A 26,486-nucleotide genomic window follows, 5' to 3' on the forward strand; every position below is an offset into this window, starting at 1 on the left:
TGTGTCCTGGTGAGAGAACACCTGCAAACAGCACATAAGCATTTGTTTGCTGAGGTGCCCGAGAGCGCTGCCAGTGGCTGAGGCTCCCTTCTCCGTGCGGGCCGGCAACACTCGGCGTGCCCGGGGCGGGCACGTGTTCCACGCGGACTACAGCTGCCGTCCTGAGCTCGCCGCTGCTGGTGCGGCCCGGGGGCTCCGCACGGGCGGGCGCTGGGGTGAGCACCTCTTTTTTGGTAGAGGAGGGTGCCATCAGCGGGCGGGCGGAGGGCAGCAGCCGGCAGTCTCTCGGCTGCCCCGGCCCCGCTCGCCCTGCCCGGGGCGCGGGCTGCGGGAGGGCGCGGCCGGCGGGCGCACACAATGGCCGTGCCGGGAGCCGCCCGCACCGCCGCGCTGGGCGGGTCCCGCCGCCGCGGGCTCGCTGTGCCGTGCCGTGCCGGGCCGTGCCGTGCCGTGCCGGGCCGTGCCGTGCCGGGCCGGGCCGTGCCGAGCGGGGCGGGGCGGGGCGGCCGCACCTGGCCGAGGCGGCCGGAGGTGCCGAGCGGGGCAGGGCGGGAGGCAGGCCGCGGCGAGGGCGGAGGGCGGCGCGGCGGGCGGGCCGCTCCCCATTGGCCGCACCGCCAGTGCCTGCGCGCCGCCCGGGAGCGGCCGCGGCGCTGTCGCCGCTTCCCAGGTCGCGGAGCGGCGGGAGGGCGAGCGGGTAAGCGGGGGGCGCCGCGGGAGAACCGGCGCCGCTAGCCCCGGCCTGGCGGCGCGGAGAGGATCCCCCGCCTCGCCCGGGGTCAGGTTGCGGAGATGTCCGGGGGGGCTCCTGCCGCAGGCCCGGGGGCACGTCTCGGTTGACAGGGCAACGGAGCCACTGAGGAATGCGACGGGCGGGCAGCTGGGCTCCGGCGGCCGCCACGGCAGCTGGGCGGCTGCCGCTGCCGGGGAAGGGGCGGGGGCGCCGCTTTCTTCTCCCGGCGCTCGGGCAGGAACAGGGGAGGCGCTCTTCGGCCCGCGGGTGCCGCTTCCCTCGCGGGAGAGGAGGACGGGCAGAGCCCCGGCGCCGGGAGGGACCGCGGGCAGGGGCAGGGGCGTTCACCTCCGCGCTCCTCCGCAGGGCTCGCAGCCGAGCGCGGGCGGCTCCCGGGCACTGGTGATGAGGGCGCCGAGCAGGGGCTGAAGGCGGCGGCGGGCGGCGACCATGACGGTGTTCCGGCAGGAGAACCTGGAGGAGCACTACGAGACGGGCGAGGACCTTGGCAGGTGGGTGCGGGCGGAGGGAGCCGTGGCCTCTGAGCGCCGCCGGGCAAGGGGCGAGGGCAGTCGCACACCCGCGTTGCCTTTCCACCGTGTCTGAGGTGCCCGAAGGCAGAAAAGGGAGTTGGATTTGAAGTTACCGCGTCTTTGCCTTTTCAACACGGGTGTGATGAGATTTTTGGACAGGGACAGTTCCTAAGTGGTACCTGGCTCAGCTCGACGCCCGCTGCGGCCGTGCGAGGCTCGCTGCTGCTCGCCGGGCGGGGAGCTGGAGACGGGCTGGGCTTGAAGGAGGGAAGTTTGCATTGTTCATCGTGGGAAGGACTACGTTTGTATTGCGTGCTGCATTTTGCTTTGAGAAGGTGATTAAAGAAGTGAGGGAAGCTCTGTATTCCATCTATATCTGTGGTGAAGGTGTCTGTCTGGGCATCGCTGCTGGAGCTGGAAGTCAGATTGAGGGACTTGAGCAGAGTGCTGCAGATGCAGAGCTGCCTACTTGAACCTTGATTCGTGAATGCTGTGCAATTGTGAGCCCTTCCGAGCTCACAATATTGGTCATGCCGTGTTTTTTCAGTGCTTTCCATGTTTTAAGACAGTTAAAACACTGGATTTTGTTACATGAGACTCTTTTTCGTGTTGTTTCCTCCTTCTTTAAGGAGGAATCCAATGGCATTCTAGCAAACCAGTATGGCAGAATCCTTGTCTAGTGCTCATCCTGGTGATTTCAAAGCACAGGATCAGTGTTCAGTTAGCACAGGGCATTCAGATGCCCCCATATCTGCCTCTGCGTACCTTTCCAGTGAAGGGTCCAATCATAGCAAATGTTGTGAACAAGTTACCTGAATAGGCAGTAACTTAGAAATATATAATGATTTCTTAAAAATAAATTAAAAAAAAAAAACCTAAAATAAAAGCCCTAAACAAAAACAACAGCAAAACAACCAATGAACCAAAATAACCCAACCCCCCCAAACAACAACTAACCAACCAAGAAGCCTCCCCCCACTATAAGAAAGTTAATTGCACTGTATTTCTAGCAAACTTCATCCCATTTATATACAAGTTTGTTGATGTGACTTTGACAATAAATATGTACTTTTATTTCTACATAGTGTTCTGGGTTGACATTTTCATACATCTAGAGTAACATTCTAGGACTTTGTTAGACTGTGAACTAATATTAACTTGCTGGATGACTTGATAGGAAGATGTATTTTCATGCTAAAGCTTGAGTTCGGATTTTGTGATCTAAACAATTATTTAGCTCCTAAAATTGCTCTATTTGATTTCTAGGGTTTTTTTGACAAGGATACACAGTTTTCCAAAATTCAGGTTTAGGTTTCTGGACTCTTAAAGATAAAACCATTGTTGTGCTTACAGATACTGATAAATGAGTGACTTCATGGAAGATAATAAAGACACACATATATTGTGGGATTTTTAAGATTCTTCAGGGAGAGGACAACGTCAATGTTCAAATTTAGAAGGTGTTAGGTTTATGTAATTTCTCCTGTATTTTTTTGAAAGAGGAAGTATCAGTGCAGTGTTTGGTTCCTGATAAATATTTATGAAATAGAACAATTGCCCTTAGGCCAATTACGTAAGAAGTGTTTAAATACATGCAGGTTTTTTTTTTCAAATAAATGTTCTTTAGAAGTCACAAGTCACAAGCTCCAGAGCACAGCAGTGGAGAGCAGGCATTTCCTTTTTACAGTATGGGAAGTGCAAACACTGAAAACGTTAGATAGTAAAAGAAAAACCAAAAAAAACCAGAACAAATGGAGGGTTTCAAACTGGCAGAGTGTTAGGTAATGGCATTCGGTTTAAAAATTGTATATTTATTTTATCATTTACCAACAGGGTATTACAACAGTGGCAGTTTTAGCCATCCTAATGCTGCAGGAGCTTGGCTTGCATTCTAAACCTATAATATTTTACGAATTTTAAAGAAGGTTAAAATCTACTCTAGTTTTCACTTGAAAAATAGTAAAGAAATCTAAGAACCTCATCAATTTTATCTGTATATGTAAGAAAATACCAGTAGATGGTAAAACACTGTGAAATGTTTGGCAGGGTTTTCCTTTAAAAATGGAATATAGCTATTTAAAAGGGCCAAGGCTTTCATTTCAGTATCATTTTAAGAAACCAGGATTATTCCAGTGTGAAATGTTGTCATAAAACCATGAGAGTAGACAAACCTCGGGATAATTGTTGTATGGTTTATTTCAGTGATGTTTTTAATTTCTTTTTGAACTTAAATTTCTAGGATTGCACAAAATTCTTTTTTGTAAATCTGTCACTTTTAGGTACCATTCCTCATTTACCCCTTAGCAGGTTAAGTTAGGTCTGACTGTTAGGTTTGCATATAGATGTAGTTACCCTGAGGCTCAAAACTCAAAAACCAGTGAATATTAAAAACACCTTTGACTTTAAAATTTCTTGTATTCATTTGGGAACCAAAATTGTGAAATAATACTTCAACTAAGCAGTGACAAAAGGTTCCATTTTGCCAAATCAACTGATTTTCCCCCTTCTCTTGGAAGAATGCTTTTATTTCCTCTTATTTAGCTAGAGGCATGAAGCAAAAAAGGTGAATAAATTAACAGGCGAGTTTTTATTGATGGACTTGTGTTTCAGTGAAAAGATCCCTAAGTTCCTAGGCCAACCTGCCTTTTCAGGGAGCTCAGTGAATTTTAATTTTAATAATCTACACTGTTTTTCCTTGTAAATTATTTAAGTCTTTGTTACATTATAATACTTTTGACGGTAACTAGAATAAAAATCATTTAAATAAGAAAGGTGTGTTGAAGAAAGTAAATGGGCTGTGTAAATTAAATTTTTGATAGAAAGTAATAAAAGAGGTTTAAGTATTGCTTAGCATAAAACCTAGCATTGTTGGAAATAAGAAGAAGGGATGATGGTGTGCCTGGGCTAAAAAAAAAAAAAGTGTTCTCTAGTTTTCTGGTGTTTTACTTTGCTTTTGCAGAAGAAGCTACAAACAGTCATAGTCCTGTTCCCGAAAAAGTCTGCTTTCTTCTAGTCTTTAGTTTGTTTTCATTCATGCCTAGGGAGAATAAGAAAAAATAAATTTGCAATTGTAAATACTGGTAGAATCAACCTTATTTATTCTTGCCCATACATGATTTCTCCTGACAAGTTTACGGCTATTAAGGTTGGTTTACCTTAAGCTTTTGTATCAATGCAGTCTTGGGAGACTTACGGATCTAATGCTATCTTTGGTACACATAAGAAGATTGCTCTTGATTAATGTATGGTGTGTTGCATACACTTTTTTTTTGTTTTCTGTCCTTCTTACAAATATGGAATTACATGTCTTACTTGTTCACATGCAGCTACCTATAGATGTGTTAAGTAATCATCTAACCATGAAGTTTCTAGTGGTGGTAAACATTATCCTGGAAGAGCAACAAATTCGCTGAAAGCAATTTTGTCATTTTAATTCTGCCTGCAGTTGCAGGTGTTGTGACTGTGCATTTTAAATACCTGCTGCAGTGCTTTTACTTCAGTCTTCCCAAAAGTCAGGAATTCAAGTTCAGCATTAAAAACCTCGCTATGGTGAGCAAGCAAGTAAAGACCTTCAAAGTACACTGAACCTTTCAAGGTACATTTTTTGCATCCCATGACTGGCCTTGCTTGGGAATTCATACGGTATTGTGAGAAATGTGGTGTTGTTTAAATAATTTTAGAGAGAGCTATCCAAAGCTGTTTTAAAAATACATACTGTGTTTGTCTGTGTGAGTTCCTGATCATATAGACAGCTCCTCCTTCCTTCACCCCCAACACCCACATTTGGTATTTTTGGTTGTTTTATTTTTCTTCAAGCTTTCATGTGCTGTCTAAAAGAGATGCAGAGTGTTAAGGTAAAGTTTTGGAGTTGAAGAATGGTATTTGCATTGCACTGTGATTCACAGTTTTTAGATTCTTGTTGATTCAGAAAGCAGGAAGAGGTATCTAACACTTTTGAATGTCAGGCTTGTTTGGACCTGTTGGACTCGCTAGGGAAACACTTGTAACTTGTCAAAGGAAAGCTGCACCGAAGCTTGCCAATTTTGGAGAATGCTCTGACTCTGCTTGGGAACTCACTAGTCAGAAATGCTAAGAGTAAAAAGTAGCAACCTAACCCTGCTACCTAATGTACCTAATGGCTTTATCAGTTGTGAGAGAAAAATATCTAGGATAACATGCTGAAGATGTTGATAAGAGAGAACAGAGAGCTGTGCAAATATGTATTTACATTCTGTTCCTCTACCTTTCAGAGTTGAGTAAAAAAGGCTTGTTTTTTTATTTTCCCTGGAAAATTATTTCCATTGTAAACAGGGAGTATGTAGGTTGAATATGAATGTATGTGGTTTTGATTATTTAGATACTGGGTTTTGGTAGCGCTGCTTTTTACAGCTGCAGAGGCTGCCTGTCATCTATCCAAACACTGTAACTATGCTGCACTTCTCTATTGGGAGGAAAGTAAAAGCACTGAAAAAACCCCAAACAAATGAACCTGAATGGCAACCAGATTTTGGCCTTCATGGCACTTTTCAGGTTTGACAATCTAAGTTAATCTTGCTAACTAGCCTATGCATTAAAATTGTGTCAGTATTGTCAGGCTCTGTTGTGAGATTTGTAGGATGTGAAACACATTGTGAATATCACAAAGGGGATACTTCCTTTCAAAACTATCACATCTAAAACCCATGACAGCCATCTTTAATAATCTCATAGTGTAACATTTTTTCCTAGGTATCAGAAAGTCATATGGGGGAGGGGAAGGAGAAATGTGAAAGATGGTTTCTTAGGGCTCAAACTGTTGCATGTGAGCTACAAACTTTTTAACTGTGGTACATTGAAATTTCCAGTTTCTCTTTCCTTGTATTTTCTTGCTACATTATATTATTTTCCTTGTTATTTTCCTTGTTTCCTTGTTATTTTCCATTATAAGGCATGTGCTAACCTTCCTTCTCATGCAGCAGTAAAATGGTTAAACTGAAAACACAGAAGGTGCAGACCTCTGCGGTCCCACTTCCTGTGTTTTTGTACAGGCATGGTGATAAATACTGCAAGTGTATAATTCACTGGTTTTATAACTACTTTATTCACATTTTAGTAGTACATGATAATTAATTAAATTGAGTGGACTATATGAGTTTTTCAGGGAAAAGGACCTTAGAAGGAACTCAAAATGTTGATGACAAAGTCCCTGCTTGACCAGGAAACTTGGTTGACTGGTGTTTTTGTGTGCTCTTTTGGTTTTGTTTAAAGAATTGAGTGTTGTGCAATTCAAATTACATCAAATAACCTTTTTTTGTGCTGTTTGTGAGCCATATACATTTTTTTATCAGTTTTATCAACTCTTGGAAGTGAAGTTGGTTGTTCCATGTTTGTCTTTACGTCCTGGATTTGATGGTTGCATGGATACTGAAAGGAAGGTTTCTTAACTGTAAAGCATAGTTGCAAATATTATGCATCTCAAGACACTTTGCCTCCCAGACTTGCCTCAAAATGTTTCCTTTTCACAAATGCACAATAACCTGCAAGCTGCTGATTGCACAGGGTGCAAGAGCTGTCACGATACAATGCCACTGGTGACAATTGCTGCCGTAGAAAATGTGCTGAGGGGTTTGCTTCATGAAAAGCACAAGAAGTGCTGATGCTTTTTTGGGTATAACTTGGTCCTGCTTACTTTATTTCTTTTCCTGGGGAAAAATAATGTCTGCTTTGTTGTATGCCCTTTAAATTACAGTGTAATAAAAACTAGAGCTTGCTGATTATTCTGTGCTTTCAGTTTAAATGCACAGATCTTTGTAAATCTAAACTCATCAGGAAGAAGATAAAAATTGTCTGATTTTTCTTCTAAACTGGCTCGGTGAAGCACGACCAGTACAAAAGCAGGCGTGTTGGTGGCGCTGAAACTTCAATCTGTCCTTCTAGCTTTCCAGATTAGTCCTTCTGTGTTGTGGGGATTTTTAGGTGTTTGGGGTTTTTTCCTCCCCATTTTCTCTCTTTACAGATATTGAGCATGTCATTTGCTCTGCTGGAATTATGTGTACTGAACAGAAGTCGGCCTCTTTAGCCTAGGAAGGGGAGGCTGACAGCACCGTTTCATGAGAGCTTTGTTCAAAGCTCAGGCTGCAGTGTTGGTGGTTGAAAGGATCAGTATCAGTATCTCTTTCCTCTGCTGTGTTTCTCTGTATGTTGTTTTGCCCTTTTTTTTTTTTTGGTAGTGCTGCTGTCAAAGGGGAAAAAATACCCTACCTTTTATACCCTACCGAGTTTATGGCAGGTGTACACTCTCAGATCAGCTGAAAGCACTGTGAAATCTCAGCCTGCATGGAGTTGTGATTGCCTCCATAAATCTACTTTGAGTTAAATATGCAGGAGGGATGGAGATAAAGAGTCACTTTACCACAAAGACAGAAGAGCATAAACTGACAACAAGAAGTATAAGCTGGAAATTAGGAGAACTATGGGAGGTGCAATAGTAATTGAAATCTTCACAAATGGTTGTTGCAGTTAGTCAGAGGTATTCAAATCTGTACCAGTTTTTGGAGGAGATTGTGTGTTTCTCGTGAGACTCTGGCTAAATGTCCAGTTGTCTTTCTGTTTTTAACTGGCTTGGTTAGAAAACCTGTGCAACTTGTTGATACAATTTTATGTTCTGAAGAAAAGATGCTAGTTAAAGCAGTGGCTCAGCAGCTTGTGTCCTGGATGGAGCTTTGAAGGAGCTCTGTCTCAAACCAAACTGTTTCTCAAACTGTTTTGTCCCCCTTGCACAAAGATAGGTGACACAGAGGAGGGTTATCCTCTAAACCTGAACAGCATTCATTGACTTGCCATGCAGTATAATAGGTCATACTTAACTATGGTGAGTAAGTGGCTGAGATCGGTGAAGCTGAAAAGTGTAGACAAAGCCTAAAGATCTTCAAGCCTTTACTATTTTGTTGCTTGTCTACCTTATGCAGTCAATTTTGGCATAATGTGAAATCTTGCAGAACTGGGCAAAAGGCCAGTGCCAAGAAGTCTAATACAAGTGATGTTGCTAAACTCTGAGATCTTGTCTAGGAGGTGATACAGGAAGAGTGGAGCCTGCACATTTTGGTTAGTTGTTGGGTGACGTTTCTGTTGGTTTTGGTGCAGTTACGGAACAGATTAATGACAAAGTTGAATTGTAGGGGCACAAATTTCTCCATATCCCTGTAAACCTTGGTATGTCCTCCTTCACAGGTTACTTGCAGGTCTTGTGCCTCCATTTCAAAGAGATTGCTGCTGTCCTCTTCTAAAGTGAATAAGAGATCCTAAGCTAAGGTGGTGAAGCTGTGAGATGAAGCCGCTTGAGAAAGAAGATTTAAGACTTCAGTACATTTAGCCTTGTACCACTATGCTTGGAGTGGTATGATAATATGCTGCAAAAATTAAAATGGTTGGTGAAACAAACTTTAAAAACTATATTTACATTTGCAGTTTTCACAGATGGTTCTGCAGGCTGGAATTGAAAGGCTTCCTGCCTCAAGGAAACCTGTTGAAATGAGACCAGTATGAACAAAGAATCTAAATTGTATAAAGACAGAGCTTGTAAAATTAAAAGAATTGCACAATACTGTTCTGGAATAGGAGAAGGCTGATAAGGATACAGTCATTGATGATATTTTGGATCAGTTTAAACCCTGTCTTTCAAAGTTTCCAGGCATATTGTAGTCCTTCACAATGTTGTCCTGTTGTATTAAAAGTGTGGTGTTACTGGCATGCTGGGGTTTGTGGGTTTTTTTGGTTGTGGCACACATTGATGTTGGAGGGAATATCGTGTAATAGGTACTTTTCACTCAGTTCCAGAGTAACTCACATTATTTACAGCAGCACTGTAAGACACTACAGTGAGTAATGCACATGGCGGCCTGCAGCCTTACTCTTGGTTTGAGTAGCTTAATTTCCTTCCCCTTACTCCTTCCTGTTTGTGCAAGCTGATGTACCAGACTGTTTCTGCTTCCAGAGGCAGTGGTGCTGAGGAGGAAGCATTGCTGTGTGGCTGTCCAGGCCATGTGGGTGCCTTGACCACCAGCAGCAGGGACCCTGGTGTGCTGCTCTACTAGAGTGGTGTGCCACTGTTCTAGAGAAAGTCTCCCCCAGTGCCATCTGCTTGCAGGTGCAAGTCTCTGTTTGTTATGAAGCTCAGGTGGTCTTGCATGTATTTAACTGAAATAAAAATACTTCACTGGATAAAAACTACTTGGAACAATAGCATTTGTCTGTGCACTTCTTGCCTAAGCAGGAGGCAAAGAACCTGTCAGTGAACCAATGTACTGGAAATATTTTATTTCCACTATGTATTTATTTGTGAGCTATTAATGGTGAGCTTCTAAGTTTTCACAAGTTACTTGGAGTCCTGCTTTCTGCCTGGTATGTAAATTGGCTTCTGGATTCTTGTACATTTCCTCAGTCTTCTCTCAAGTGTCAGTGGTTGTTCTAGCTTTGAGATACTGGCTAGGTGTGCGTGTAGAAGTATGCACTTAGAATACCAGCTTTCATGCCATGGAACTGATAGCAGAGGGACATTTTCCCCGTATCACAATCTGTTGGACTTGTGCTCTGAAGTTGTTAACACTTATGGGACAGAGAAAGGGTGTTCAATTTCTGGAAACTGGTGACTTTTAACTGTCTTGTGGTTATAGAGATGTGGTGTGGAGACTTGTCTCTTCTCTCCTAATCTTTCTGTTTCTTGAAGTTTCTAGAGAAGAGGATTGAACTTCAATGCTGATATGGTATTTTGTATTCCTGTATTTCTAAAGGAGTCTAAGAAAGCCAATGCATAAAGCTTCAAATCATGTGTATCCTTTGTGCTGTCCGTTATTTGGCACTCTGCTTACTTTGCCTAGCTATGTAGATATAACTGAGTGCAGCTAAATTCTGTGCTAACTGATAATGTTTTATTCTGACGTAGTTTACCATTAAGTTATTCTGCCACGTTAAATCATTCTGTTAGGTTTAGTGGGTGACAAGGTGTCGAGTTTTCCCCCTTGTGTTGGTTTTGCTCAGCCTGGTTTTTGGTAGCGGAGGGGCCACTAGAGGTGGCTTCTGTGAGAAGCTGCCAGAAGTTTCCCACCATGTCCAACAGAGCCCATTCCTGATGGCTCTGAAGATGAACATGCTGCTGGCCAAAACAGCCAATTAGAGATGGTGCTAATGCCTCTGTGATGACATATTTAAGAAGAAAATGAAACCAAAGTGGGGCACAGGTTTGTTTTTTTTTCTCTAGCCAGAGAAGAATGTGACAACCTGTGAAGGAAACAATGGAGACCAAGGTCAGTGGAGAAGCAGGGGCTGGAGGTGCTCCATGCGCTGGAGCTGAGATTCCTTTGCAGGCCATGGTGAGATCAGAGTGAAGCAGCTGTGCCCCTGCAGCCCTTGGGGACCCTGCAGAGATCCACCCACAGCCCATGGGGATCCAGAGGGGACATAGAGCTCCAGCCACAGCCCATGGGGATGCACAGGGGATGCAGAGATCCACCTGTAGCCCACTGGGATCGAGGGGGGATGGAGAGATCCACCCACAGCCCATGGGGATCCAGAGGGGATGCAGAGATCCACCCGCAGCCCATGGGGATCCATGGGGATGCAGAGATCCACCCACAGCCCATGGGGATCCATGGGGATGCAGAGATCCACCCGCAGCCCGTGGGGGAGGTGTCCAGGCCGGAGTGGGCCTGGAGTCCTGGAGGAGGCTGTGATCCAGTGGGACACCCGCTGGAGACAGGGCCCTGCTTCCAGGCTGGAGCAGCCTGTCCTTGGAGGGCTGCACCCCATGGAAAGAGAGGCCCATGTCACGGCTGTTTTGGGAGGACTGTGTGCCCATGGGAGGGACTCACACTGCAGCAGGTGCGGTATGGCTGCTGCTCCTGAGAGTGGACCCACACCTGGGAAGCTCCCTGAGAACTGTCTCCCATGGGAGAGACCCCACATCTCACAGGGGAAGGACTCCTCTCCCGGAGCAGGGGAAGAAGACCTTGGGTGGTAAACTGACCGAAACCCCACACCCTGTCTCGCCTGCACTGTTGGTGGGAAGGAAGGAAGGGTTGGGGGAAGAAAAAGTGTTTTAAGGGCTTATTTTATTTCTCATTATCCTCCTCTTATTTTGCTGGTAATAAATTCACTTTGTACCTCTAACTTGAGCCTGTTTTTCCCTTAGAGGGTTTTCTCATGGCTCTTATGTCCACTCATGAAGGCTTCATTAATTTTTTTCTCTCCTCTGCCTGGTTGTGGCAAGGGAGGGTGAGCAAGTGACTTTTGTGGGTGCCTGCTGTTTGGCCAATGTCAAACTGTAACATGGCTTTTGTCCACTGGGATAAATAATACTAGTGTGGATCTTAGTTGGATCCTACAACTTGGAGGCCAAGAACTCAACATTGAATAACTCCATCAACAAGGCTAGGGGTTTATTATTGTATAAGGCAAAAAAAAGTATATGAAAATCTTGAATGGTAACAGATTTTATCTTTCAATACCTCTCTTTTTGCTGACTTGGACTTCTTTGTTGGGACACTTGGCTCCTGTTACCTTTAAGTAAGGTGATGCAGATGTAATCCTAGATACTTCAAATTCTCTCCTTCAGCTTTCTCTTTCTTTTAGGGTTTTAGCTTTGTTTGCTTTGTGTTTGTGTATGTTTTTGTTTTGTTGTGGTTTTTATTCCTTGCAAACACAGACTTCAAACATTTTGGTATGGGAGTGTTGACTTTGTTGGTATATTATCTGTCTGGCAATATTTTCTTATCTCCATGAGCAGGGCCATCTGTGTAGAATTGCCATTGATTCCCTGGTAAAGGAAAGCACGTCAGGGAATGGCTCAGTTCCTTATATCTCATCTTTTCTCATGGTTTTTTATTTGAAAGGGCCTTCTGATACTATTTACTTCACATTCTTGCCTGAAAGGAGGATATCTTTTTTCCTGGCTTTGCTGCCAGTTCTAACATTAGCTGAAGAACAAACCATTCCAGATTCTATCTTGCAAAGCTGGTCTACTTCTGCTGCCTCTTTTGTTGCTCTAGAGAGAAACCTTTACATTACTGTTCCTCCTGTGTGTTAGTTCCTGGTCAGTGCTGCTCTGCCTGCCCAGCCGGGGTGGCTCTGCCTGCCTGTGAGCCCCAGGGCCAGAGGATGGGATGGTCCTGTTCCTCACCCACTGAGCAGTATTCTCCTGTGCTGGCCCTGGCACCATCGTGAGCACAGCCGGGAAGCGGGAGGGGATTACAGGCTGAGCTCCCTGAACTGGGTCAGCACGGGCATGTCGGACAAGGATCAGTGCCAGCCACCAGCACAGCATGGGAATGCAGGGCCTGTGGGATGGGACAGCCTCTTTTTGTGACAGGTACTGGCTCACTAAGCCGCGCTGAAAACCTGCACCGAGTGCTCTCTGCCTCAGTGCTGTGCAGGTCCGGCCAGCTAAGACCGTGGGGACGAGCTGCTCAGAACTGGGAAGCAAAACCTGACTGTGATTAACCCTGGGCAATGCAACTGGTGTCAGCACAGTCTGAGTATGTTTTCCTGTGGCAGCAGCCATAGGGTAGCCAGACAAGCCCTCCTTTGCACAGGGGTCAGAGAGGATAACTTGGAATGATTTTTTTTTTTAATGTTCTAAAATCTGAAGTCCCCAAGCTCGTCTACAAACGTGAATAGCTGTGAATCTGTGAATAAAAGCTGAAGATCTGGGGAAGCAGACAGTTACTTGGTTTTAAATAGTGGCTCATAAAACCGTAATGTATATGAAAGGCACTTAGCATGAGAGCATTGTGTTTGTGACACAAACTGCTTTGTTTGTAATGCCATATCATCTCTTAAAGAGCTGCCTTTAAGTCACAGAAAAGCAGTATTTTCATCACTGGCTTAAGTGATGTGTTTATAGCTCAGTGAGTTTCTTACGTATTTAGCTATCATCAAGTTAATAACTGGAGGAGAAAATCCAGAATTTTTCTACACAAAAAGTTACTCCACCATCTTCTGTGGAACATAAGGAGGTTGCTTCTCCTTATGCTCTAATACGAAAAAGTTAGTAATATACCTGTGTACTGTAGTGATTCTTTGTACCTGGTAGAAGTAGAAAGTAACAAAACTTTAAAAATTTCCCACCTTCAATTTGTGTAATTTCTAGAGAAAACTGAGTCATTCCCTCCTTGGGGCTCTGCAATCCATCCTCACTTCTGCTCTTAGTGATTAGATTTCATCATTTTTCTAGTGTTTGAATGAGCTATACTCTATGACTGTATTAATTTTTTTTTTTCAAATATAATGAAAAAAACATTTTCTTACATTAGCATTGTTTAATGTATTTAACAGGTGCATCTGTGCTGTAAAGGTGGTAAATTTCTGTGGTTTTATTTTTGGCCATTCAACATAGATACCTTCCAGAGTCAAAATCTCCATAGGAATGCTGCTTATAGGCAAAATGTTATTGCTCATTGAGATGATAGGTCATACGCTACTAAATAGTGAATTTCTGAAAAGGTGAAAGGGAGAAAGACCATTCCATGTACAAAAGATCACACAAGTGAGGTCTGATAAGAAATTATCTCTAAACTTTTCCCCCAGCTGAAGGACAAACACTGATTCAGACATGTTTCAGAGCCCATAGCTGAAAAGAGAAGCATGTAACTCAAAACTCTAGTTATTAAATAACAGCAAAACAGTCTTTAGCATCATCAAAATCAAATGTTTGTTCTGCTCATATGTTTTCATATTGACACCAGTCTCCTGTTTTAAGATTTTCTGAGCTAATGATGACTGAGCTTTTATGATCAGTTCTGAGTCAGACGTATGTCACATGTGACTTTAAACATTTAGCAAGATTAACTTGCGATTTAATGTTAATTGCTGAGTTAGTTTACAAATTTCATGAAAAGTCCAAAAGAAGGGGAAAATGAAGTACTAAATACAGTAAAAGCATTTAGACTCAAGTACTCACAAGGCATATTAAGTTCTGTATTTAGCAATGCTTAGCCATTGATTCTTAAAGTAGCTGTATGTGTACATGTACTTTTTAATACCATGAATGGTAGTTGCTTGAAAATCTCTGGCATTCTTTGCTTTTTTTTTTCATTTTCCTGTATGTTGTAGATGTAGTTATTACTTCAACTGTTTACAAGTGTGAGTACTCCACTTTTCATAAGTATAAGATGATTTCTGAAAAGGCTTTAGCAGATGCACATGTATTCAGACCAAATAGGTTTCAACAAGCTCAGCCCAAGCATCATTAATAGGAAATGTTTGATATACAGCTGCCTTGGAAGTTTTATAACCATACACATTCTTCCAGCTTATACACTAAATACCACATTTTGACATGGACTTCACATTGGTATTTTAAACTCCATTTTCTACAAGTAGAGTTTGGTTAAAAGTATTTTCTCTAGTACTATCTAGCTCTTCACATTTTGTAGCTTAATAATTACTTAAGTATTTTTGAGGCATTTGAGGCATAGGAACATCTCACATTTTCACTTTTGTTTTGTTTTTACCATCTCCAAGTTTTACCCAGAATCCTACATGTGTTTAGACTGACTCTCATACTGGTTGTGTTCATTTTACATTTGTCATGTCACCACATTCAGTGAATTGTTATTGTTCCCACTGTAACTGCAAAGGAGCAGTTACAAATTCCTCTAGAACAGGTCAGTACTTTTTGCCTTTTAGCAATGCATGTGTCAAAGGTTAGTGACTCAGAAGTGTCGCTTGAGAGAGAACCACAGAATACCAAGATACACTGAATCTAACATGACATTTCTTTTTGTGAAAGTGGGAGAGACAATGCAGCTGTGAAAGTGTGGTGCAGCCCTGCTTTTGTCTGTATATGAGACAGCTAAGAGCTCTTGAGCTTTGCAGTATTGCTTAGTCTCATGTTAAAAAGAAAAATTTAAAAAATTGAATGTACCACAGAGAAGGTTGTATAAACTAACTCTCAGTTTCTCTAACTGTCTGTATTATGCTTCTGCATTTGTGTCACATTGAACTATATTAGATGAAACTTTAAGGTAAAATGAATTCTCAGGAAGGAACCAAGGAAAAAATGTTTATCTCCTGAGCAGTGAAAGGTTTACTGCACCTGAAGTGTGGAAGTTGCAGCCTTTAGATATTATGCTTTTGCTTGCAAAGGAATAGCCAACAGCTGCTTTTTTTTTATTTTTTTAACCCTCCCTTCCCTCAATAATGTAACTGCTGTTCCTACCAGGCAGTAACTGGATTGGACAACATAAAAATACTGTCTGACCATTACTCAGTCTTTTGTATGAAGTTACAGCAATGTTGATAACTTGTGTTTCTTGTCTTGTCTACTGGCACAGTGACAAGTATGCATGTTTCGTGTTACCCAGACTGCACAACTGAGTGCTGGATAGACAATATGAAACTGGAGACAGAGCTGAATTGTTTATATACATACAGGAAGGAGGGAAGGTTTTGTCTCTGCCTGTCTAGTCTTTGCCTCTCACCCACCTATTCAACATGTTGTTTGTTCAAAGTGCTAGAAAAAGCAGGAAAGAGAATTTAATTTTTGACTACTTTCAGAAGAATAATTGTCAATTTCTTACAGCCATGTGTAAAGCTGTTAGTGTGTCTCTGTTTTGTATCTGCAGTAATCCTGGGTTTCCAGGAGAACAGATTCATCAAACCTTCAGTAATGCTTCCAGCTTTTTCAGTGTGCCTTTTCTTCTGAACATCTGCTGCCAGCATAGACCCAGAGCACTTTACTCATTCAAATTTGCATTCCAAAACCCAAATGTGAATATAAGAAAAAGAATCTGGCATCAGAATTCCTGCTTATGCAAAAGAATCTGGGGTTTTTTTCCCTAAGAATTACAGAACTCTGTAAAAGCATGTAATATCTCTTTGTTCTGGTTAAAAGTAACAAAAATCTACTTATTTGCCTGACAACTAAGCCACATCAATCCATTGACAAAAGTGTAATTTAGAATGAACAAGACAGTACTGGTGAGCACATTGATGTGAAGAAGTTCCTTTTTGTTTCTGTGTACAGCTTATGACTTGGAACACTTTTTCAATTTGTACACAGATGCCAGTTTTTCAGTGCCAAGAATGTTCCTTTCATACACTACAAAGTTCTAGCAACTGTGCAACTCCGCTTTCTGGCAAGGGCTTTGTATGTGCCTGAGAGTTAAATCCTTCTACTTCTTTTCTGCTTCATCTCCCCTGCATGCTTTCATTCCTTGACCTTCAGTTGCACTAAACTAATTTTCAAGAGCATGGTTTGACCTAATTGCTTAGCCAAGTATGATCATAGAGAAACCCATATTTTGTCTGATAACCCTGTGGTCATAACTTCTTTAAAGTTACGTGCTCCTTTGAAAGAAGAAGACCACATTGATTGCAGGGAGGGCTGTGTGCTGGTACTGTCTGTGGAGGATTTAGTAGCTCCAAGATCTTTACTTTCTCTTTCTTTCATAGTCTGAAACACTATTGCCATGCCACCTTTTCTTCTGGAAAAACCATATTCTTCATACTGCACAGCACTTCAGAAAGACAAACTCTTGAATCTGTGCCTGTGTTTCTGCACACTGTTTTTTATAAGACTGATGTGCAGGTGTAATGTAAATTTGAAATGCTGCCATGACTTGAAAGCTGCTAACTAACAAGGGGTCATAAGTCAAAGTAGAACAAGAGATGCAATGACAGCTATTAACCCCCATGTTCTGAAAAGGTTCAAAGCACAGCAGCAAGCAAATGTAGGAGCAAGAGAGGGAGCATGGCTGGCTCATGTCAGCAGTGCCTTCCTTAGCTGCACCTTGCTGCAGACCTTCTGGTGCCTTTTCAATACTGGTGGTACTTCCTGTCTAGCTCATCAGGGCCATCTCTAAAAAATCTTGAAGATGTATTCTGCTGCAGAGTGAAGCTTTCATCTATTGAAATCTGTGCTACCTGCCTTTGCTCCCTGTGTCAATGAATGTGGGGCTGCACTGTGAAGAGTCTCTTAATGCACTTCTGGTTTAAGCTTTGTGTAATGGTAACATAAATGAGAGAGCCAAGTGAAGGAATGTTTTTTCTGCCTCCTTTGTAAGGCAGATGGAAATTGCTTTCAAGTTCCTTGAGTATGTCTATCTGTACTAAAACAAGCCACAGATTAAGTGGAGGCACAGGAGTTTTGCAAGCTTATGGAGTAGCCTAGTGACAGGAAAATTCACTTGCTAAAATAAGACCTTCACTGTCAAGTAGGAAGTGTTTTAGAATTATTAAAGTTGATGATCTGCAATGTACGGTGCAAGGAAGAACATCCACTGCTATTGGATTCATTTGCTAAATAAAATAATTTTGAGATATTAATTTTTATCTTTTCTTGCAGGAATGATTGTGCCTCTGTAGGAGATTTTATTGCTTGAATTGTGCAGAATTCAAAGCAGGAGCTTTGAATTGTGTTGAATTGTATTTGACTTGTAGCACTTTGTGGTATCCTTTATGCTATCCAAAAGCAGTCATCATCACTGCTTTTTGCAGGGAAAAAGAAAGCTGAGGCAGGACAGCTCTTCCGACTGCCTCTTTCATTTGAAAAGTAGTAAGAAAACTATAATTTTTTGTTGTTTATGTTCCAGTATTAGACAGTTTTTTAACTGTCTTTTTTGTAACTTCTCTTTAAAAGAACTTACAGAAGTTTAAAAACGTCTTTTTTTAAAAGTTAGGGACAATAGGGTGATGCACTTTAGGTGTCATGTATGTGTTGCCAAGGATATCTTTTCAAATTAATATTATTCATTTTATACAACTCTGTCAGTCTGTAATTTGTGCTGTAAAGTTTACAGCCCATGGCCCTTCAGCATACAACGTTAAGTACTCTTGTAGCAGGTCTTTTAGAAGGAATGGGAGGGTAAAAGCAAGTGGGAATATATTTGTAAGGGAGATGACTCCCTTTTATTCTTCAAATAGAGGTGGAGGGGAAGAGGACTGTGTGCCTGTTTGCAGAGACATGCAGGATGTATGGTAGTTATGTTTCTGTGCTTGGTTTTTCTTCCATTTTTACCATACATGTACTGTTATTGGTAGGTTTTGGGCAGTCTAGTGTTTAGTCAGCTGCACAAAATTACTTAATAATGAAGTTCTGTTCCTTCACTCAATTCTCTTTTTCGTTTGGAAGGACTATGAATTTTTAAACTATTTTAACTGTCTGAAAAGGTTCAGACTGTCTTCTGTCTGCTAAGTAGAGTACCTTTAATACTGTTTATGGCTGGTGGCTTTTCATACATTTTCAAGAATGACAAGTAGCTGTCATAAAGAAAAAGAAGGATCTTTTGAAACAGTTTTCTAGCTCATTTAGACCTGAATCACTGGAAAAAGCACAATAACATAATGTGATATCTATTGAACTGATAATTGAATCCACCCTCTAGGGACAGGGATGAGCTTTATGGATATGGTTACTATCACCTTGTTGGTAGTTAATCAAATGTGCATGAGAGTGTTTCGGTTGCATGTACCTGCATGGAGGTAGTTACTGCACATTTCTCAGATGCACGATGTAGTCTCATGCTGGCATGAGAACAGGCTTACTGTAGTTCTACTATAAGTATTTATAATGGCTTGTCCTTGTGTAGTGTAGAACGGGGAGCTTGCTTTAACAAAAGCAAAGAGCTGCAAGTTTCAGATGTGCTGCCTGGAGTGCTGGTATTCACCTTATCCTTTTAGTAGATTCCTGTATTTCAAGATTGCACAGGGAAAAAACTGGTTAATCTTTGTAAAGCTCAGACTAGGTTGTTAAGCACATTTGACAGCTTGTTTGTGTGTAGCTTTTTAAAAATCAATTGTGTTCTACCCATTGTTCTTCCTTCTCTTTCTTCCTCCTTGTATTAAGGTTCAGTTGTTTCTGTACACCATCAGAAGCAACACATCACTGCCTTCTGGTCTGCCTTGGGTGTTATCTTTGCTTACATTTGCTTTTTGCCCTCTGCACTTTGGCAGCTATTCAATGTCAACATGATACTCACTTCCTGCTGCCTGTTGGATATTTTCCTTGACTTTATCTCCAAGTGTCAAAATGCACCATGCTGTCCTTAATCACTCAATAAACAGACAGCAGTTGAGATTTTCCAGGATGTTGAAAGGTTGAAAATATCTTCAGTATTAGTCTGGAAGCATCTCCTGTGCCTGTGCTGTGTTTTTAGCCTATTATTTTCTTCCTCAGAAGGCTGACTTGTTTAGTAACAAGCTCACCTTGGTACACAGTGAATTCCTGTCAGCTGAGTTTTGTGGTTGCTGCTTTATTAAAGTTGATACAGCTGTTTTAACCAAAAGTTATTGGAATATTAAAAGAAAAAAAATCCAACCTCCCCAACACCTCAGCTTAAAAATAATTCACAAGACAATAGTGAAGCTGGGATCATTGTCATTAGAAGAAACATTACAGGGAAATCTTATATATATATATTAAGTTTTAAATTGCTAATTATTAATATTTATCTTGGTTATTCGTAAGTAAGTGATGGGAAATTTCATTTCTCTGTAGACATTTAGAATTTTTGTTCTAAAAATAGGACAGTAACTTTTTGTCCAGGGTAGGAAAATACTGAGGAAAGAATTAGTGCCAACATCTTAGCATTTTTCAGATTCATCTGCATTTCATAATTTTTACATGCTTTTGAGAGGTCTCTAAAGGTCGATTTACAGTCTCTTCTTTGCCATTTGCAGTTGCAAAGCAATGCAGTTTTAGGTGTTTGGAATGAGCATTCCATTGTGTTTTTGATTGGAGGAGGTTACTCTGATTCTGTCTGAAGAACTATTTCAGGGTTGAGCTATAAAGTGGCCTTTTGATCTGATCGTAATGAAGCAACTGTTGAATTAATCACTTTTTTCCTTTGGAGACACCAATTTGGTCCTGCATACAGCATCACTCTATTGTCTGTACAAGCCTTCCTGCTGAAGTTCCCAAGCATTTAAGCTGCACATCAATACTCTTCTGGGATTAGAAGATGACATAGTAAAGGAGTGTCTTTATTGTATTGTGCATCTCTGTTGAATTTCAAGTTACAGGGACAGTTATGCAGTTGACTGTTATGCTCACTTGAAAAGGCCTTCACAACCATTGCATGATGGCCCCTTAGCTTGCTTTCTGTGGAATTTGGGTATAACTTGTCACCAGTGAAAGCTGATGAAAATATTTGGAGTTGATGTTGTACTTTTTTATGTAGGTGGTTTGGTGCTACTGCTGTAAAGTTAACATAATAAAATGTAATGTTTTCAGCTCTGTCCTCTCAGCTTCATAGTTCAGGGAGAAAATCATCTACAGGGAAAATTTTCTGACCTATTTTGTATATTCTGTCACTCTTAATTTAAAACCATGAGTTTATATGTGATTTTAGGTGATCCATCTCTGTCTTATATAAAAAATCAAATTTGATGTTTCCATAGTATTATCCCAAATGTAGTGAACTAGCTATAATTAATTTCAGTTTTGTTTCTTAACTTGAGAGTAATTAACTTCCTGTGGATGGAAGAAACTGAGCAGCCTGGGCTGCAGTGAGCATGCACTGGTGGAGTTTGCAGTCCTGAGGGATATGGGTCAGGTAAGTAGCAAAGTTAGGCTCCTGAACTTCAGGAGAGCAGATTTTCAGCTCTTCAGAGAGATAGTCAGTGGGCTCTCCTGGGGACTGCCCAGAGGATCAAGGGAGTAGAACAGAGCTCACAGATCTCTGAGGAATTCTTCCATAGAGCAGAAGAGCTGGCAATCCCCAAGAACAGGAAATTGGGCAAGGAAGGCAAGAGACCAGCATGGCTGAGTAGGGTGCTACTAGTCAAACTAAAGGGAATTAATCAAATGCAGAGGCAGTGGAAACAAGGAGAGATGAGCTGGGAAGGGCATAAAGATGAAGTTCAGTTGAGTAGCAATGGGGTGAGAAAGGCCAAGTTCTACCCTCCCTGATAAATAATGCTGGCAAAGTGGTACAACAGGATGAGGAGAATGCAGAGGTATTTAACTTTTTTTTTTGCCTCATTCTTCAGTGGCAACCTTCCTTGAGTGTGTGGACAGCAGGATGGGGACTGGGGGAATAAAGTTGCTTCCACTATAATTAAAGGATTTATGTATGTTTAAGTTCCTCAGGTGGCCCCAAACCAGAGTTCAGGGCCACCTGAGGAATTTAAACATATGTAAATCCATGGGACCTGATGAGATGCACCTTAGAGTCCTGAGGAAATTGGCTGATGTAGTTGCAAAGCCACTCTTCATGATATTTGAAAAGTTATGGCAGTCAGGGGAAATGGAAAAGGGGAAGCATTGTACTCATCTTTAAAAAGAGTCGAAAGTAGGACCCTGAGAATTACTGGCCTGTCAACATCGTCTCAGTGCCTGGCAAAATCATGGAACATTTTATCCTTCTGAAAGCTGTGCTAAGCACATGGGAGACAGGGAAGTGACTCAAGCTAGCATGGCTTCACCAAGAGCAAGTTCTGCCTGACCAGCTCAGTGGCCTTCCATGATGAAGTCAATGCATCCGTGGACAAGGGAAGGGCTACAGATAAATTTTATCTGAACTTCTGTAAAGCCTTTGACACAGTCCCCCCCAACATCCTTCTCTCTAAATTGGAAAGAAGTTGATAAAAAACTGTTTGGAAATGCTCATCCAGAGGGTTGTGGTCAATGGGTCAGAGTCCCAATGGGTATCAGTGACAAGTAGTGTCCCCTGGGGTTCATACTGGGACCAGTGTTACTTATTACCTTCATTGATGATGTAAAGGGATCAAGAGCACCCTTGGGAAATTTGCAGGTGACATGAAGCTGTTGGTGCTGTTGACACACCTGAAGGACAGGATGTCATCCAGAGGGATCTGGGCAAGCTCTAGAACTGGGCCCATGGGTAGCTCATGAGGTTTAACTAGACAGAGACCAAGGTGCTGCACCTGGGTCAGGGCAACCCCCAGTACCAGGTCAGGCTGGGGAATGAACAGACCTAGACCAGCCCTGCCCAGAAGAACTTGGGGGTGCTGGTGGTTGAGAGGCTGGACATGACCCAGGCATGGGCACTCCCAGCCCAGAGAGCCAAACATGTCCTGGGCTGCATCCAAAGCAGCGTGGGCAGCAGGGGAGGGAGGGGATTCTGCCCCTCTGCTCTGCTCTGCTGAGAGCCCACCTGGAACCCTGCACCCAGCTCTGGAGTCCCAGCACAGGGAGGACATGGACCAGTGGAGTGAGTCCAGAGGAGGGAGGAAAAGCTGAGACAATTGGGTTTTTTCAGCCTGGGCTGAAAGAAGGCTTTGGGGTGACCTAATCTCAGTACCTGTACCTGAAAGGAGCCTACAGTAAAGACAGAGATCTTACAAGAGCAGATAGTAGCAGGACAAGGGAGAATGGCTTCAAGCTGAAGGACGGTCGGTTTAGATTAGATACTGGACAAAAACCCTTTGCTGTGAGGGTGGTGAGGCACTGGCACAGGTTGCCCAGAGAGGATGTGGATGCCCCATCCCTGGAAGTGTTCAAGGCCAGGTTGGATGACACTCTGAGCAAAATTAAGGCCATTCTATGATTCTATGATTTTAGGAAGAATACGAAGCAACACTGGCATGAAGAACTGTACCTTATTGCTATTTCATCCTAGAGCATGTGGTAGCACTTTCTGCCATGCCTTTTTTGGAGAGGGTTTGGGGTTTTTTTAATTGTCTTTTAATCATTGAGCATTAATGGTTAGAAGTAAATCTTGCTTTTGTGAGATCTGTTTAAGAAGAGATATGATAACAGGAAGAAGTAGCTGGGCATGCAGGGGCTAAGTAGGTTATATTTTTGTACCAGCTTCACTTCTAGGCAGACAGGGAACATGTTAGAGGCCCTTTCCACAATGCCATGTGCTGCAGAATTGTTACCATGCTAGCAATCCAGCCAAACAAATGTTTATACACTGTGTGATGTTAATAGGAAAATTAGTTAAATTGAATTGTGGAAAAATACTATTTTGGGAAGACTGAGTGGAAAAAAAAATAAATTGATAATAAATTGCATAGAAAAATCTCATATTGGTCTCGATAGTACTGCTTTTTACACTAATTTTATGCACGCTCCTGATTTACTTTAGATATTTGTTTAATGTATGTCCTACAAAGACTTCAACGTCGGAGCGGAGCTTAAAATTCAATAGAGCTATGATCATCCCTGCTTTCATTTTTTGGAGTTCTGGTAGTATCTTTTTTGTACTACCCTGGTGACATTGACCAAAGTTTATTCCTTCTGCTAGTCATGTGGCAGATGGGGAAAAGAGTCCCAGCATTGTAGCATGCAAAATCATGTGAGGCCAGAAAAAGTGACTGCTTTGTGGTGATTGCCTAGTTTCCATGTGATTGTCAGTTTCCTGTAGCATCTGCAGAAGATGTTCCTTGTGCTGGCTGTGATTTCTGTGGCCCTGTACTTGTGAGAACACTGTGTTTGTGCACAGGCAGTGCTAGTGGTTTGCTTCTGCAGCGCTCACTGTGTGCCACCATCTTTCACATGGGTGCTGCTTCAAGCCCTTCTGTCATCCAGTTTAGTCTTATGATGTTCCTATTCTGATAAATGGTTTTCTTTTAGCACCATGATGAAATAGTTGTGTGCAGGATGTCTTACAGCTGCCTGGTAACTTGTCCCAAGCAGCTGCTACTGGATTGCATCTTCCAAAGGGACCTGGATTTTTGAGGAACCTTTGTTAGGAGGTGTTGATACTCACTGTGAAGTCAATTTATATTTGTATACCTCACAAAGTTTGTGTCTGGCTGTTTGCAGCAATGCCTGTGTTTACCTTGTTGACTTTCAAGGGGAAGCCTAGACTCGCACATGTATTAGGATTTCAACTTGTTCACTCAAATGTTCTTTGATTTGCAGTTTAAATGTTCTCTGATGCTGAAGTTTTGTTTGGTTTGGTTTTTGGTTTGTTGTTTTTTTTTCATGCTTTGAGAAAGCTTTCAAAAAGAGCAATAAGTGTCTTCAATTGTACATAGTGAATGCATTGAAAATGACAGCAAATTTAAGCCTAAAAGCTGTTTATAAAACAACAGAGACTCAATGGTGGTGGCCGAGACAATAAAAATTAATTCAGAAGGTTTTCTGACTTTTTATGTGATTGTGCAGTTTCAGAAAGGAAGGTGTTGGAGGATTCCCTATTCCATTTGACAAATTCTCAAGTCAAGCCTACAAGCTGATTTTTGACTGTCAACCCTGCAGTAGTGTACTTGCAGCAGCTGAGCTCAGCTTCTGCTTGTCACCACCAACACACTATCACTTCTGCCAGCTAGACAGTCTTATGGTTACACTTGGAGTAACACCTGTGCAAACTCATTAATTGCTAGAAAAATTTCACTGATGTTGCTCTAGGAAACAGGAAGAGAGCAGTCTGTATCTTCTGGCAATCTTTTTCGGTTTTGCTTCTGAAAACTGATTCTCCTTCCGGCACGTTGTTGGCATTCAGCCATGAGGAAGCTGTGAGACCAAAGCAGCTCTTGCTGCCAGAGAAACACCTGACCTGTGAGCTGAAGGAAGACTTTAGCATGAAATTGTTGCCTTGCAGATGCAAACTTGGGTGCCCCTAGGTCTTCTAGATGTGCTATTGAGTTCATGAGTGTCTTCCATTAGTTTTTTTATGGCTGCCAAGGACTAACCACATGGTTGCTCACAGCTGGTCAGAGTAAATGTACTGCACAGGTTGCCATAACAAAACTTTATTTTCTGCAGTGACAGACAGTCCATCCTGAATCCTGAATTGCATGCCAGCACACTTGCCTTCCTGACATGTTATGAGGCACTTTGCTTCCAAGCACAAGACAGTCAAGGGCAGTTAAGAACAGTTAAGATATCCTGGGAGCCCTGTCTTACTTTTTTTGGGCAAATGGCAGTTACTTTCTTTGGGCTCCAAACTCCCAAACTACATAACAATAAAGATGATCCCCTGTTGCAGCAGGTTGTCTCCGTGGGGCAGCAGTACCTGTGGAGGGCTGCCTGCTGCACCCTTGGCTCTTGCCAGCCAAATTCTTTGTTGTGTTCTGTGGAGCATGCTGGGCTCTTAGGTGTAGTCCCAGCAGAAAGGAGTGATCCAGAGGTGATACTGGCCTCATCTGCACCTCATCTCCCCTTCACCAGTAGCAGGGCCTGCCTCAGGACCCCCAGCTCTGCCAGCTGCTTCAGCAGCTCCTGATCAGTGCAGGGAAGAAGCAACCATTTCTGGCATCCAGCGTCTTGGAACTTGGTGAAATTGACTGAGCAGCCAGAATAGTTTCAGAAACATGGTAGTGTAGAGGGATTCTGGTTTGAGTTTTGCATGCTGAACAACTGAGAAAAAGTACAAAGTGGCCTTGAGGCAGGTTACTGAGACACCATTAATAGGAAGGGAGCCATCCTGCAAAGCACTGGGCTGTCTCCTGGCTTCATGGAGCTACATTTGAGTGCTAACTTCCTGACAAGAAGCTACCGCTGCCTTCTCTAGCTGGGCATCAGATCTTATGGGAGGTGAAACATGAAAATGCTACTTGGCACACTCTGTCTCTGGCAGCACGGGTTTTCTTACCCAGTATAATAAATCCTTCTTTAAAGATATGTTTCCCTAGAATAAAAAAGGACTATTACAATTTGTTGTCCTACATCACACTGTTTTTCATGGCCATTTGTGGCAAATGTACTACCACACTGGTCTCTTTCTGGTAGCTCTTCTTTGACATTTTAATGTGAAAAAGAACAAAATTAAGCTTGTCACCAGGGGAGAGCACATTGTGCTGGCCTCCCTGAGATAATTTGTATTGGACTGGAAAGCTGGTGGCTGGCAGAAGGAAAAGCAGACTGCTTACAGTACTGGCACAGGAGGTCTGTGCAGAAAGCAGTCACGAGGCATTTTGTCCTCTGGCACAGTGTTTTTATTAGAGTTGGGCTTCTGTGAAAGAAGCAATAGCAGTCTGTGCTAAGGGAAACCTTTCTCCAGGTAATGTCTCGAGCAAATGAAATCCACACAGATAAATGCTGCTTAATGACAGAAAAAGTAAGGAAATGCATAGATGGAATTTGTATTCCTGAAGCCAAAATAAAATGCCTTTGTGAACTGCATTTATAACAAAAAATTAATAAAAAATAATTACACCTTTGTTTGCACTAGTTGTGCATTTTTATCCTTTTCCTTTGTCAAGGAGGCACCAGATACAAGAAAATTTCAGGAATTTGTGCTGTTTAATATTTGAAATCTTAACTTGAGAAGTCTGTATCTAGAAAATCAAAGATCAAAGTAGGCTGTGGTTTGGAAAGTGAAATATTTCAGGAT

The 26,486-nt window shown here is 42.4% G+C and overlaps 1 protein-coding gene across 4 annotated transcripts in view; it reads left to right on the forward strand.

The window, feature by feature from the left end:
- The first annotated feature begins 71 nt into the window (after positions 1 to 71).
- DAPK1 (death associated protein kinase 1) overlaps positions 72 to 26,486 on the forward strand; it is an 86,932-nt gene continuing 60,517 nt past the window's right edge. For 2 of the 4 annotated variants that reach the window (XM_064405601.1, XM_064405604.1), the window contains exons 1-2: positions 541 to 697; positions 1,100 to 1,245. In XM_064405601.1, the coding sequence (XP_064261671.1) occupies positions 1,184 to 1,245 (62 nt within the window). In that variant the 5' untranslated portion in view covers positions 541 to 697; positions 1,100 to 1,183. Of the gene's footprint in view, positions 216 to 540; positions 698 to 970; positions 1,246 to 26,486 lie in introns of those variants that run through there. The other 2 variants (XM_064405603.1, XM_064405602.1) reach the window with 2 other exon arrangements.

This window comes from Passer domesticus, chromosome Z, assembly GCF_036417665.1.
Source record: "Passer domesticus isolate bPasDom1 chromosome Z, bPasDom1.hap1, whole genome shotgun sequence".
Lineage (NCBI taxonomy): Eukaryota > Metazoa > Chordata > Aves > Passeriformes > Passeridae > Passer > Passer domesticus.